This window comes from Polyodon spathula, chromosome 9 (assembly GCF_017654505.1).
Source record: "Polyodon spathula isolate WHYD16114869_AA chromosome 9, ASM1765450v1, whole genome shotgun sequence".
NCBI classification, from domain to species: Eukaryota; Metazoa; Chordata; class Actinopteri; order Acipenseriformes; family Polyodontidae; genus Polyodon; species Polyodon spathula.
The window spans coordinates 25,726,288-25,741,617 of record NC_054542.1 but is presented as its reverse complement, the minus strand read 5'-3'; the positions used below and the strand labels follow the sequence as shown (position 1 = coordinate 25,741,617).

Below are 15,330 nucleotides of genomic sequence, written 5' to 3'. Positions count from 1 at the left end.
AACTGCTAATTTCAGGTCCTGCCACAACATCTCAATGGGGTTTAGGTCTGGACTTTGACTAGGCCATTCCAAAACTTTAAATTTCTTGTTCTACAACCATTCTGTTGTAGGCTTGCTTCTGAGTTTTGGATCACTGTCTTGCTGCATGACATAGCTGTGCTTCAGCTTCAGCTCACGGACGGATGGCGTGACATTCTCCTGTAGAATTCTCTGTTACAAAGCAGAATTCATGGTTCCTTCAATGATGGCAAACCATCCAGGTTATTATCCTGATGCAGCAAAGCATCCCCAAATCATGACACTACCACCACCGTGCTTGACCGTTGGTATGAGGATCTTACTGTGGAATTCAGTTTTTGGTTTTTGCCAGACATAACAGGACCCATGTTGGTCAATAAGTGCCACTTTTGACTCATCTGTCCATAGAACATTGTTTCAGAACTCTTAAGGATCATCCAGGTGCTTTTTGGCAAACATGAGACGAGCATTCATGTTCTTCTTAGTGAGCAGTGGTTTCCGCCTTGCTACTCTGCCGTGAATCCCATTTTTGCCCAGTGTCTTTCTGATGGTAGAATCATGAACACTGACCTTAGCTGAGGCGAGAGAGACCTGCAGATCCCTGGATGTTCTAGGGTTCTTTGTGACTTGCTGGACGATTTTACACGTTATTCTTGGAGAGATTTTGGCAGGACGGCCACTCCAGGGAAGATTCAATACTGTCCCAAACTTTCTACATTTGGGCAATATGGCTCTGACTGTGGTTTGGTGGAGCCCCAGAGCCTTAGAAATGGCTTTGTAACCCTTTTAGACATCAACAGTTTTTATCCTCAGGAATTTGTTTTGATTGTGGCATGATGTGTCTCTAGAACCTGTGTGTTGACAACTTCACTCTGATGGTAAGGGTCAAAGTTAGTCAAATTTATATTGGGCAGGACTGGCCCAAATCAGGCCTGATTGTTAACCATAGTATTCAAACAGCTGACCCTAATTATCTCTTTTAATTGGGTTGAGATAACTAGGAGGGCAATAACTTTTTCACATCTGAAGATTGCATGTTTGATTACCTTGCATACCAAACAAATGAAAGAAACACCAAACTTTGGTGTCATTTTTTCTGTCAGACTCCCTCTATATACTACTATAACCCACAAAAAGATCTGACCAAATTCAGTAGGAAAAATTTGCAAAAATGCAGAAAATCAGGGAGGGAGCAAAGACTTTTCCACAGCACTGTGTGTGTGTGTATGTGTGTATATATGCACACACACACACCAAGCATCAAAAGAAGACATTTTCTTTTTGAAAAAAATAAGGTATAGAAATGATTGACAATGTTTTGGTTTCTTTTTAATCACTCGATCATTCATCCTTGACCATGACAAACTTGAATGACTGAATGAAGCATATGCACTTAATCACCTAATTAGTGTGAGAGTTGATTGGACACTGGATATGGAGTGATTTCAGCTGTTGAATTGCAAGCTTGAATAAACAATAAATAAAAATTTATAAATAAATAAAGAAAATCACAAAAAAAAAAATGTATTCCACGTCTGTCGAGAGCCTTACCTTCATCATGTTGGAGGCTGGACTAGGGCTGTGTACTGTGTACTGTGGCTCGCCGTCTTGGGTGCTCACAGCCAGCAATTTCAAACCTTGTGAGATGGTATAACCAGACACACTCTGTCAATGACACAACCTGGGAGACCAAGAGTCACAACACTTGCAGCATCTTAGTGATGGCAATTGTTAATCAGCACAATAAAAATAAAAAAACAGTTTGTCATTTGTTGATAACATTTTGTGAATTTTATCCAAATATAAGTGATAAGTTTATTTTGATGCTCTGTGTGTGTGTGTGTGTGTGTGTGTTACATAAACATTTTTAGAAACCCAAAATGTTTTTGTGTTTGGGATGGGGTTGTCTTGCGAATGACCCCATCAAAATGCAGAACGTTTACTTAACCCGATCTGAAGATCATTCAAACACAAGCAGTGAGCAGCAACGTCAGTGCGTGTTGGTCTTTTTGTTAAAGCTACAGTACCACATTAGCTGCACTGTACACAACAGAATAAAACAACACATCAAATAGCAACCTAAATATTCTACACATGAGTGAGCAAGTCATTTATTTTTATTTTCGTCCAATTTGGAATGTCTCATTATTTATTTTTTATTTTTTTTCTTCTCACCGCAGTGAGTCCCCACACAGCACAGACGTTCTGAGGGCATGTAAACATCCTCCAATCTCACAAGCCTAATGCCAGAATCACTTTTACGCTGCACTATCCAGAGCAGAAGTGGGCAGGCTACTGATCCCAGAGAACAGAGACCAACCTGCTTTTTATCCATTCTGTATGTGCTTAGTGTCTGGCCAGTATGGTTCGCTGTTGTGCTATGAGAAGAAGCAATCCCTGCTGGTTTCTCCCCCCCCCCCCCCCCCCCCCCCCCCCCCCCCACAACCTGGGATCGTCGGAGCCCATTGTGACACCCCCTCGGGGTCCCCAGCAAAGTGTGGCTTCTACATTGGTTTAATTCTAACCAGTAATAACATTTATCTATAGGTAGAATTGTACACAAGTGTTTTTGTTTTTTTGGGGTTTTTTTTTGTTTTTTTCCATAGTTTTACCTAAGGTCATTCGCCAGACAGCTCCACCCTGAACAAAAAAAGATTTCAGGGTTTTAAAAATTAATTAATCACAAACCAATCTAAATAAATCATTTTTGTTCTTTTTATACATAGGTGTTTAACATTAGTCCGTGATACAACATATGATTGCCAACCTTACCAGCTATATAAATGACCCATGTTGTGCAGAATTTAATTTTGCTCTGTAGAATGCCCTGAAGAGATTTACACAGATGAAGGTGTAGTAATTACGAAAAGCACCTGAACGAAAAGCAGTTTATTTTTAGTTGATGAAAAAGGTTTTGGATTTTCAATGTACTATTCAGGGTTTGATCAGCTGTGTAGGTGCAGTAGCCAAGTCTCTTGTATCCAAAACAAACAAGGTCACAGGAAGGGTTTTTCAGACATTCATGGGTGTGCCTACATTTCTCCTGCACTGATGCATAGCGACAAATCAGATACAAACTGTTTTTTTGTTTTTTTTCCCCCCACTAAGAATAACAACAATCTGGAAGCCTGCTGCCGAGCCCTTGCGCGGGAGAGCAGCAAGTACCTGTATGGGGAGTACCACAGTCCAGAGGACACCAGGATGAACAGGAACCACATGCTTCACATCAACCTGGGCATCCACTCCGCCACCGGGTACCAACCAGGGGATGGCGCACAAAACAACGGGGAGCGGACGCTGGTGCACAGCTCGAGCGACGGGCACATTGACCCTCAGCGAGGAGGAGGGACCAAGCAGCAGATGGTGTGCCTGCTCCAAGAGCCCCATTCAGCCCCCGCCACTGTGGCCCCTTCGTCTGTCTACAATCCCTTCTTCATGAACGAGCAGGGTTGCACAGCCAGCACGCCTCCCCCCACCTCTCTCCCCCTCGGGATGAGTTCTTCTGCTATGCAGGGATTTTCTCCCACCTACACTCCCATTCCCCGTTACACCGTGAACCCCATCACCGTCACTCTGTCCCAGAACATCCCCGCTGCCCCGCGCGCCCTGCACCTCCCCTCCCAGATCCAGAACTGCCCTTATACCACGCCCGGAAACACGGTCTTCATCCGGTCTGCTTCCTCCCAGAGCCCCTCAGGCAGGCAGACCCCCCAGAGTTCACCCTGGCATTCCCCCACTGCGCAGTGTCACATGCAACCTTACAATCAGCAGCCTCACGCCATCCCTGTCTACCAAACTCAGACCTCGCCCTACCAGCCCACTCCATATTCCTCCAAGCAGCCTCAGATGCCTCAGTCAGCCTTCCACTCCCCACCACCTTCCCAGTTCCCCTCTCCCTACAGCTCTCCTCAGCACCAGATCCAACCCAGCCAGCCTTGCCACCAGACCTCTCACGTCTTCATGCCAATCAGCCCCCCAACTATGATGTCTCTACCATACCAGCAGCAGCAGCAGCAGCATGGCTACCAGCAGCAAGGAGGCCAGCCTGTCTCCTTTATCCCTTACCTATCACCGGTGATGTCCAAGAGTTCCATCAAAAACCAGATAGAAATCACCCTGGAATCTCCACAAAGGTCCCTCAACCGCAGCTCTTCTCCTGTCACCAGCCAACAGCATCCTCAGCAGCAGCAGCAGCAGCAGCGAGGCCAGAACACACTATATATCGCACCCAGCTCCCCTTCCAGAGGGATGTCCGGAGGCCAGATGAGCATGAGCGGCGCTGCTCAGGTGGCGGCTTATCACCCGGGTGTGTACATCCACCAGGGGCACTCCCGGCCAGCCCCTTCACCGCAGCAGGGAGGTGGAGGAGGAGCAGGGGGAGGACAGGCAGCTGTTGCTGCCAGCGGGCCTCGGGCAAGGGTCACGCAGCCCAACAACTCCTCCTACACCTTCAAGATCAAAGTATCTCCTGGCAGGCCAGGGCAGCGGCAGGTGGAGTCACCCACTGTAGAGACTGAGAGCATCCTGAACCTGGTGGAGCAGGGAGAGCACCCTGGCGCTCCGGAACCCATCCAGCCCATCTCTGCCCTGCCCGGCACCATCGGAGACAGGGGCAGCAATAAATATTGCAGAAAGTTTAGTTCGGGCTCTGACGACTATGCTTACACTCAAGGTAATGATCTGGTGGCCCTTTAGCATTGTGTGTTAGAGACATGTTCAGGTTTTAAAGCTGCACAGTCATTTTGAGTTTTACCCTGTATTGTGATTCTTTGATCACTACTTTGTCTACCACATTCTTCTTCTCTGCACTTTTTTGTCCTCAATCTATCTGTAACCCCCCCTTCTCAGCTCTAATGAAAGGAATTGATCAAATTACCTGCACCTCAAAAATGCATGTATCAGTGGGATGCATGTTGCACCAAATGTTGTTGTTTGTTGGTATTGATACAATATGGAAGCATTACAAATACAGGCTCATAAGAGGCATGGACATATCAAGAGGAGCTTTAACAGATGCTGGTTACGAAAAGAAAATGGCAATACCATAAAAATGGGTATTGACTTTTATTTGAATTATTATTGGCTTCTTATTTGATCAGTTCCTGCTTGGATACAGCCCAGGTGTTGTTTTTATTGTTATATGTTGCTTAGTTTATGCTAGGGCTGCAACAAAGTGTATGTTTTGACCTTCAAAGGTTCGGAACACATTACAGAAGGAAGGTTCTTACCTTCGATATCACTAATTTTCATAATTTACTGGGAACGTCACCATAACTACTAGTTGTATATTTGATTGAAAATCATATTATTTTACAGGTAATCCATGTAAATGGAATAAAACATTCCCATGTAGTTTAAAAATGTTTTTTGTAATTTAAATATAAATACACATTGTTTTATTTACATGTAATTGATGCTGCTTGTGATATATACAGTAAGCTTGCATTGCAGCAGCACCAACTGCAGCTGACTTAGACAAAACAAAGCTTTATTTAACAGTCACCGTTCCAAGCAGGTTATCTGTCACAGTCACATTTTACTACTAAAAATGTTAATAATAGTATGAACTTACACTTGTCGAGTGACCCCAAATATTAGTTTTGCCTCCATGACACATCAGCAGTTGCTTGCACAGTTTGCATTCAACTTTTTTTTTTTTTTTTTGGTTGTCTAGGCATTTAACAAAATAATTATAAACAGGAGGGGGTTTTGGAGACATTTTTTTTCAATACAGCTTATGCCAACACTTTGCTGTCGAGATGGCGAATGAAGAAATTAAAGGTTTGTCTCTGGATAACATGAGCTGGAGGGAGGAGGGGCAGATTTCGAAATTAAAATGATTAATGTTAGTGTTTATTTTATATGTTTCGAACATATTCCACCATAGCACTTCTCTTACACTGTCTTGCACACTAGGTATTTGGTACATATTTTACTGAAGCACTACAGCCGCTATAGGTACCGCCCCAGTGCTTTGGCATACTATACCCTGCTCCATACATGGCAGCGGCGCCATATAGAGTTGCTACCGCACGTGTAATGATTTGGTACAACGGTAGTGGATTTTAATACAAATCAAAAGCTCTAATTTTGCATGTGAGTGACATTATGTGTGATTTTATAGTCTTAATACATTGTCAAACGGTTTCTGTTAAGAGAAAGAAAAAAAAAAGAAATACATGCAGTGAGTGAATGCAACTTGACGAACCTTCGAAGGTTTAACACTACCTTCAAATTCCTGGCTAGCGAACGAGCCTTCTAACACAGCCCTAATTTATTCAGTGAGCTGAATATATAAAACCAAGACCAAGGTTTGTTACTGCTGATCTATAGTTATGACGTGAGGCAATGAATTGTACAGCTTTTTACTGTGCAGTGTGCATTGTGTTCTGGCTAAGGTGTTATCAGAGCCAGCTCTGGTGTTAAAGCTCTGATAAACAGACTGAATGTTTTTTTGTTTTTTTACTGTTTGTGAAGTGCAGTAAAGTGAGAAATGGCAGCTGTGGTTGATCCTGTTGCACATTTTGTCTTTGTAAAGTGAATTCAAAATGCACATTGGCAGAGCTAAAGCTAAGAAACGCTGCTCAGCAGTATCTCTCCTATTCCCTAGGTGCTCCAAGTGAGATTTGAAAGCAGGTAGTGACATGACCAATCAAATTCCTAAAAGCCTGCAAGGATTTAAACTTCATCATGAAATGTACCTCATTAATAGCCTTGCCGTTCTGAGGTCAGTTACAAATCAACATCAAAGCTGCAGTCTTCCATAATAGTGTTCAAATGTTACCCTAAAATGTAGTTCTTGCATCACAGTTTGCTATATACTTTTGTAGTTTGGGCATCTGTGCCCGCTGCATTGCCAGAGAATAGGCTTTGTTGGCTGTGTTTTTTAAAGGTAGCTCCAGCTGTAGGCGCCCTCTCCCAGTCTGTCACACTCAGTGAAAGCATGCGTGCTCCTGTAGCAGGGGGTTCAGTATTCCATATAGAAGCCTGGCTGGGAGTCAGGAAAGCAAAATTTTTCAGGACATGCTGTTTTTATACTAGGTTAATAAAGATAACAACCTTAAATACAGTATTACCGCCCTTTGGTCACTGAATATCTTAATTGTACCAGGTTTACAGAGTTTATTATATATGCTGTTGCTGAATTTAAAGCATAAAAGGAAAAGAGAAGTCTTGAGCTTCTTCTTTTCAAGTCCAGATACAAATAGTTTATTGAAGATAAAAGTTCTGAGTTGCAAAGTTACATCCGGACATCTTAAAGGTTACATGGTGACAACAGTGTGCAAGTTTCCTCTTTCCAAGCACGGATCAGAGCAATACAAAAAACATTTCAGTATTCTCAGTTTAAATGCAGTCTCTCAGTGATGTCATGATTTTTCCTTAAACTAATCAGAAAGACACAAATCTCTTCTCACTTGGTTAATTGCCCATTTGTCCTAACCCTAGCTTCAAAGCATCTTTGAAGAAGCCTGTTTTTATAACCCTCATAAAATCAACTGTAATTTCCTAAGAAAACATGTTTTATTTCTAGTTTGTACTGTCTAAGTAGTAATTGTAGGAATCTGGCTTAATCTTTAACCCATTCTATGAGTTGTATTCTAAGACCAAAAATTAATTTATATCTAAATAAAATATTCCAACAGCTATATTTTATAATGCATACAGTATATGTTTTTTCTAAGTCTTGGAAGAGAAAATCTTGACCCCATAGAGTTAATAAAACCAGGTGTAAAAATTGTGACAGACATGGATATGAAAACTACTTTTCAAATTTTATGGGATACTGGAGCTTTAACAAGTATCAGAACATGTTCCCACTGTGGGCAAATTGCCCATGTCTTACATATATTATACATAGACCGGGCCATTTTGGCTGCATTTAAAAATGTTGGCACTGGAACAAGTGTTTAGTGAATATTGCACTAGCTGCTGTACAAGCTTACTATATGTACTGATGCAGTACTAGCCACTTGTCTCCAAAAACAATGTATTTACTGGTATGTTATTTAACTTCAAATAGGAGCAAATGCATCTTTTTGCTGCTTTTCTGAAAAACATGAAACTTTACTCAGTGTGCAATATATGAAATGACATTCCCTATGACAAACAGTTCAGTAGTATTTCATTATTCATTGCTGTACGGAAGGGGACTTTTGATTTATGTCCCTAACTGCAGCTCTTACTTTTTCGGTGATGTGAAACGTGCAACAATGCTGGCACAAGGCATGGTTTCCTGTTAAAGTAAAAGTGAAAATGCAGACTGGTATAGCTGAATGAAGATTCTGCACTGCTGTGAGGGCGTTTTAAATCTAACAGAGGTCTAAAGATCATTTAACATGTAGTTTGCTGTAGAACTGGCACCAGCATTTCAACGGTATTCTGTTTTCTTTTCATATCGACGCACTTGTTTGCCAAGTTATTTGCGTCACTTCACAAACATTCCTTCTTTTGAAGTAGGACCTGTTATATAGCTGGTTTAGTGGAAACAGCTTCCTGGAATTAAAAAAACAAACAAAAAAAAAAAAAAAAAAACAGTGCAAGGGGATTTTATGTAACTTTTATCATGAATATCAGAAATAGTTACTCTAGTGGTAAGTATATTGTCTGTGTTGTGTACTTGGCTGTAAGTTGTAATCTCCTTTAGTGTGGTGAATCCATTCAGTTTAGATTGTTTGAATGAAACTGCTTCTTGTTTTGGATGTGTAATTACAGTCCCCAAACCATTTTATTTTATACTTTTAATTGGCATTTATAATGCCTCGGAGGTGAAGTCTGCATTTTGACTACATTATGGAATGCCTAACCTGAAAGTTGCAATACTGGTTTTGACTTGAATATTATAGACCTTGTGATTGGTTATAAAGTAGTGCACTGGCCTGCAGCAAAAAAGTGTCATAAGTACTGTGGTTTGGACTGTGTGGAAGGTGTGTTCAGGCACTCCTGTTTGAGACGCCTACCTTCACAACATGAAGCAAAGGAGCTCACTTCTCTGTTAAGAAGAAACAAACATCCATTTAAAAAAAATAAATAAATAAAAATACCCTGTTTTTAAACATCTAATTGGGAACAAAATACAGATATAACATTTACAATCTAAACAAAAAAAATGTTTTTCATTCAGAATTGTATGCTGCTGTTTTGATAGCTGCAAATCTCGTCCCCTTTTCCAGACTGAAAAAAAGAATTGCCCATTCAAAGTTTCGTAATGCACCAGCGCCATACTGTGTCCTGGGTTGGAGTTGCAGGAATTCATATTGGTTTTGTCAGGGTTGTCTCACAGTGTGCTTGTTTCGCTGTGGTTTCAGCCCTGCTCCTGCACCAGCAGGCCCGCATGGAGAGGCTGGTAAAGGAGCTTCAACTGGAGAAACAGATACTGGAGAAGCTCAAGACTGACGTCAATGGCATGGAGTACGACCTCATACAGAGACGCTTCCACAGAGTCAACACCACCTCACTGATTCCAGCGGTCAGTCTCTCTGGGCTGGTCATTCTGCGATAACAATATAGTATATGCTGGGGAGTCAAATCTGTTCAGTACATTTGTTTTGAATGAGTACTCGTTGTTCATTGTGTATTGTCATTGGGAGTATTCAGTGTTGCAACAAATTATATTGTGTGCTGTTTATCATATCTAAATAATGTAAAATATGGTAACTGAGAATAGAATGTTATATGCTTAGTTTCTGTATATAACATTCAGTTCTTCAGGTACAAAATGCCCTCTCAAAAGGGGCAGAGGGAGTATATGCTTTCTGATACACGCTTTCTTCTAAATCCATGCAGAGTTCCACTTCCAAATTTTAAATAAGAACTGAGGGGTTTACACTATACCCATATGGCACCATCTGACTGGTATTTAAACAAGTGTTGCCCTGTATAAACTGAGTTTGGAAGTGAGAAACGACTCTCTTTATGACACTTCTAATGTGCATGTACAGAATTGCGCATAGGCTACAGCAAGTAATGTACTTTAAGAAGGTAACAAACTAATGCAGGTTTGTAATTTATCATTATACTGTAAAAATAGAGCCTAAGCACCTTTCACACTGGTACTCCTACCCGGGTCATGGCTACCCAGGTCACAATCCCGTGTAGTGACCCACCTCTGGGTGTGGGTTGACACGGGTTGAGCAAGACAAAATGCTTGATAGCCATTCATGAGCCGACGCAATAACAAACAGCCACGCCTGCATGAAGGTTTCACTTCCGCAAGGAACATTTCTGTTTATTCTGTTTAGCTATATTTGTATTGAGCCAGATTGTAGCAGAGATGTAGAAACATTTGCTCTAATCAGCATTTGGGACGACAGTTTAATCCAGAGAAGCTTGGATAGAAGCATCAGTAACAAGCGGCTTCCTGTGCATTGATACGCGGATTGTGTACTTGCATCCGCCACCCAGGTCAACCCTGCTTTATCAAAAGCAACGTGAAATTGCGTACCCAACCCGCATGACACCAGGGCTTGACCGGGTAGAGCATGCCAGTGTAAAAGGGGGTTCAGAATGTGCAATAGCACATTTGCACAAGTTGTTGTGTTTTTTTTTGTTTGTTTTTTTCCTTTCTGGAATTGGTCAAACATTTCGAACAGCTCTAAACTGCATTGCATTATTAAGTAGACAAAGAAGTTGCTTAGTGAATTATTGATAATTGTTAGTTATGAAGGATTTCCCAGTTAACCCTACTGCAAATCTGCACCATTTATCAGGTATGTATTTTAATGAAACCAACACCTTTGCTTCAGTCAGCAGTCTTTTGTTGTTTTAAGGAGTTGGATGGTCAGTTTATCCTCAGTCTCAAATGAACTTCAAAGCCCAACAATGAATTTGATTCACCTTGATGTTTTCCTTCTCTTTCTCTTACTAGCCAGAAGACATGACCAGACTAAGGAGTCATAACAGACAGCTTCAAATCAATATTGACTGTACACTGAAAGAAATTGACCTCCTTAAATCTAGAGGTCTGTAAATCATCTCTAATTATGTTTGTGTTGTCATTATGGGACTTCAAATCATATTTTTAAAGTCCACCTGGATTATTGTTTATAAGGAGTTGTTTGAGTATAATCAAGACCTTGTAAGGGGTGTCTAAGACCCACATCTGTGCACGGGTCATTCTGATATCAAGCAGCCAATATGTGATGTAGTATATGTGTGTGCCTGGTTCTTGCTTGAGAGTACCCCATAAGTCTTACACTTAGTTTCCCATAGAAAGAGCATCGCAAAGTGTAATAAAGCATTATAAAGTCCAGAGAGGTTTGGTAAAGCATATTAAAAAACATGACAAACCAGTAAATGTATAGCATAATTGTAGGGAGAAGCATGGTTAAACTTCAAGATACATGAACTATGAGGGCAAATACTTTGTATTTTTACCATTTTATTATCATATTTCTTTTTAAAGAAAGTCACTTAATAAACTTAATAAATTTATTGCTTTAAATGTAGAGGTTTGTTTTTCGTTTAATGTAACTTCGATAGGTCAGGGATGTAAAGAAGGCTCCTATTGCATAGCAGTTTCACCCACTCCAGGTTTTACTTCAAGCCTTATTAGCTCAGGTGTGTTTCATAATGAAATCAGGAATGGGTCAAACTTCTATACAATGGGAGTCTTATTTCCATCCCTGTAATGTTGTTTAAAAGGTTCAAATTAATCCTTTACAGCAGCAGAGTTTTGAAAATTGCTCCTTTTGTAGCCAGAACACAGAGCTTCCAGGTCTTCGTGCACATTCCAATGCCTTTGTGCTGAAGTACTAGAGCCCTGAATTAGAGAAGCGTATCATCATCAATAGAAGTAGCATATCTCAATCAAACGTCATACAACATGTCAATCAAATAGAGACTGTGTATAGGACAGCTTAGCAAATAGCCAGTGACTGACTAGTGGTCATTTATTATTATGTTCAAGCTGAATTCAGACTGAAGGACTGAAAAAAAAAAAAAAACTCACATTTGAACTGTGTTGCTTATAATATAATTTCTCGTTCTCTTTCCAGGGAAGTTTGATCCAAAAGCAATGAACAACTTCTATGACCACATTCAGCCTGGTCCAGTAGTTCCTCCAAAGCCAAGTAAAAAAGGTGTGCTGTTCTGGAAAGCTATTGGTTCCAATTGTCTCTGACTCTGCTTTTTGTGATTTTGGTAGAGAAATCTAAATTGTATTCCAGTTTAATAGGAATACTGTGTGGTCATCCCAATGGGATTTGCTGTTGGTGTTCAGTTCTTTGGTGCCCTCTAGTGGAGGTAGTACTACTGATGGTTCAAATCATTTTACAATTGTTGAAGTTGATTAAAATTTATACTAATTCTTAACTCTGATGAAAATGTATATTAGTATTGTGCTGGTCCTTCAGAATTAAAAAAAAAAAAAAAAAAAAAAAAAAAAAGAAATCCACCCAATAATTTAGATGTACACGAGGAACTCATGGTTTTTAGATGAAACCATTATTATTGTATGAACTTTGCTGACATTCAGTTTATACCGTTAAAGAACATGGTGCTGATAATTCAAGTAAATGACATATAATAAAATTCACCATAACTTTGTAGGTCTCATATTTTCCAATGTGAATGATGATGTCGATTTATGGTAAGTGTGTATTTGATTTTAATATGTCATGTAACTAACAAAATATAAAGCTACGTCTTAGTTGGTGCTTATCTTGGTGAAAGCCGAGTTCAAATCAGCATGAAGTTCAACATCTTCTCTCATGTAATGGAAATCCTGTTCCACAGAGAAGTAACATGGTAAAAACAGAGACAATAAAAACGTGGAAAAGCAGTCGTGACTTGTCAAATCCCTTAGTGTCTGAATGTCTTTGATTTTCTGCATCCTGTTGCAGAGCCCAGGACAAGCTCAAAGCCCAGACGTCAACCGAGAGATGAGGACTTTGAAGGGGCCCACTGGAATTGTGAAAGCTGCACCTTCTTGAACCACCCAGCCCTGAACCGCTGTGAGCAGTGCGAGATGCCGAGGTATACCTGAACCCAAAGCATGGCAAGGTGAAGGGAAAGGGGGCTTCCTCAGAAACCGCACAGGGGAGTGGCTGAGGGCTGACCTGTACAACCGCTACCATTTTCCAGTGCAGGGGCAAAAGTGAAGCTCTTTTGAAACACCATCATCAAAGCTATGGTAATCCGTCCTGATCAGGCATATTGGAAAGAATGCCAGATGCACGTTTTCCCCTTCCCCGAGGTAAAGGAAGCTGCTGCCTTTCTATAGTAGAGGATTTTGCTGAATATTGGGATTCTGCTCCTTGACCCTTTTCCTCATATGAAAGTCATCCACTGTGTCCGTTCTGTGGCCTACATTGGGAGGAGGAGAACCCTCAATAGGTTTCAGAAACTAAGGTGTTGACTCTGGATTGTGTGACACTTGACACTGCACCGTTTTGATCAAACTCTGGCACAGCCTGCAAAGAGCGACATATAAAATAATTAAGAGGAATTAAGATATCCATAATTGCTGCTTTCTTCAGGGTAATTGCAATCTGTATGATTTTAAATTATAAAGTAAAGCTATTTCTCACGTTGATGGAAGTGTAAAGGTATACCTTGCCTTATGCGTAGAGAGTGTACAATCGGAGTTTCTTTAATAATCCCTAGTGCTAGTACTACACCATGTCGTCCACTGTACCAATAACACTGGTGAATGCGTTGCATCATAACAGATCTGAACTTTGTAGCATGCTCTTCTATAATAATAGTGTGCATTTACAACAAGGTTTCCTTTTGTTTGTTTGTTTTTTTTTACTTTTTAAACTGTGCTTCAGCAAACTTATGCCAAATTCCGAAGATCCCAAATCCCGCTCAGGTCTGTGAGCTCAGCAATGATGTTGATGACATGTGGTAAGCGTTTGCTTCCTCTTCCTGTTACGCTAGCCTTTGAGCTTCCATTTTGTGAAGAGAAACTGTAATGTTTACAACAGCATAGAAGGTTCGTTGCGCACCCAAACCTAATATAGCTGACAATTATTGTTATGCAAATAGCTGATTTGACAAGTAAGGGTTTATTTGCACACAAATAAGAAACCAGTCTAAGAAAACGCTGAAGGCAAATCTTAAATTACATTTAAAAAATCTATATTGCACACTGCATGTTCCAGTAATAATGACAGTAATATTGTAAGAAAAATGAAGATCACAAAGGACTTGCAAAAATATGATTACTGGTACTTTCATGCATAGTGTGTATGTATTCTGTATTCTAAGGCTAACGTCTTGTTTTGGATGCTTAATAATAAAGCACTCGTTCTTTATGAAGTAACTGTTGGATCTGGGATGCAGAGTGTAGAAAGTATGATGCATGCGTGCAAGAGTATATAAGGATGCGTGTGTTCTTGTTATGATGGTGCCCCTGCCTTTGTAGAATTCAGAAGCACTTGTAGCTTTCATTTTTGTTTAGGCCTTGTGGTAAACTACATAACCTCAGTTTGTATGTTATACCACTGCTGTGTGTGTGTGTGTGCTAAAAAAAAAAAAAAAAAAAAAAAAACTCAAAAAACCTGTCCAACCCGGTTTTAACGCTTCCTTCCCACTTGAATAGATACTGCGTATCCATTCAACGTCTTTTATATTTACTGCATAAATATTGTAATTGTGGTTTATAAGGAGATGTGGGAATAAAATTAACATTTCCCCAACCCCTACTCTGGTTATTATAGGGCATAGACAAGAGGTGGGGGTAATCATGATATAAGCTAGCCTTTCAACCCCTTAATTTATATTACGACTATATATGGTATAGCTCACTTAATGCTTTTCAAAGGGCTTAGCCAGTGCATGGTATTTTTAAATAAATCTTTTAAATTATTTGCATTTTATTGTAATAAACCAGTCCTTTTATTGAGAACAAAGAAACGGAATGATCTCAAGGGGACCAAATGTCCATCCAAAGCACCACATTGGAAAGGTCTTTGTGGGTTGATATCTGAAGGAGTCTGGGTTGGTTAAATAGTGCAGTGCCCCTGAAATAAAATGAATTAATCCTTTATGAAAACCAACATTTCCCAATCCCAATGGTCTTCTGAATCGTTGTATAACCTTGTGCACTAATTAAGTCTGAACACGCACGTGAGCACTTCACTTTAATCTATTATTAAAAAATGCTATTGCTTGGACAGTGCCAGTTCACGTCCAGGCTGTGCAAAGAGGCCGAACTTTGCTGGCGGCTCTGAAGGGGGCGTCACATTGGCTCTGAGGCTCACAGGGTGGGGGGATGGGAAATCGACAGGGACTCCACAACAGCGAACCCTACTGGCCAGATACTGAGCACATTCAGACGGGATAAAAAGCAGGGCTGATCTCTGTTCTTCA

The 15,330-nt window shown here is 40.6% G+C and overlaps 1 protein-coding gene across 2 annotated transcripts in view; it reads left to right on the top strand.

Moving 5' to 3' along the window:
- The window catches only part of LOC121320568 (TGF-beta-activated kinase 1 and MAP3K7-binding protein 3-like), a 45,574-nt gene extending 30,244 nt beyond the window's left edge, over positions 1 to 15,330 (top strand). For both annotated transcript variants that reach the window (XM_041259001.1, XM_041259000.1), the window contains 5 exons: positions 3,127 to 4,690; positions 9,324 to 9,484; positions 10,883 to 10,976; positions 12,012 to 12,095; positions 12,858 to 15,330. In XM_041259001.1, coding sequence (XP_041114935.1) covers positions 3,127 to 4,690; positions 9,324 to 9,484; positions 10,883 to 10,976; positions 12,012 to 12,095; positions 12,858 to 13,000 — 2,046 coding nt within the window. In that variant the 3' untranslated portion in view covers positions 13,001 to 15,330. The remainder of the gene's footprint in view (positions 1 to 3,126; positions 4,691 to 9,323; positions 9,485 to 10,882; positions 10,977 to 12,011; positions 12,096 to 12,857) is intronic.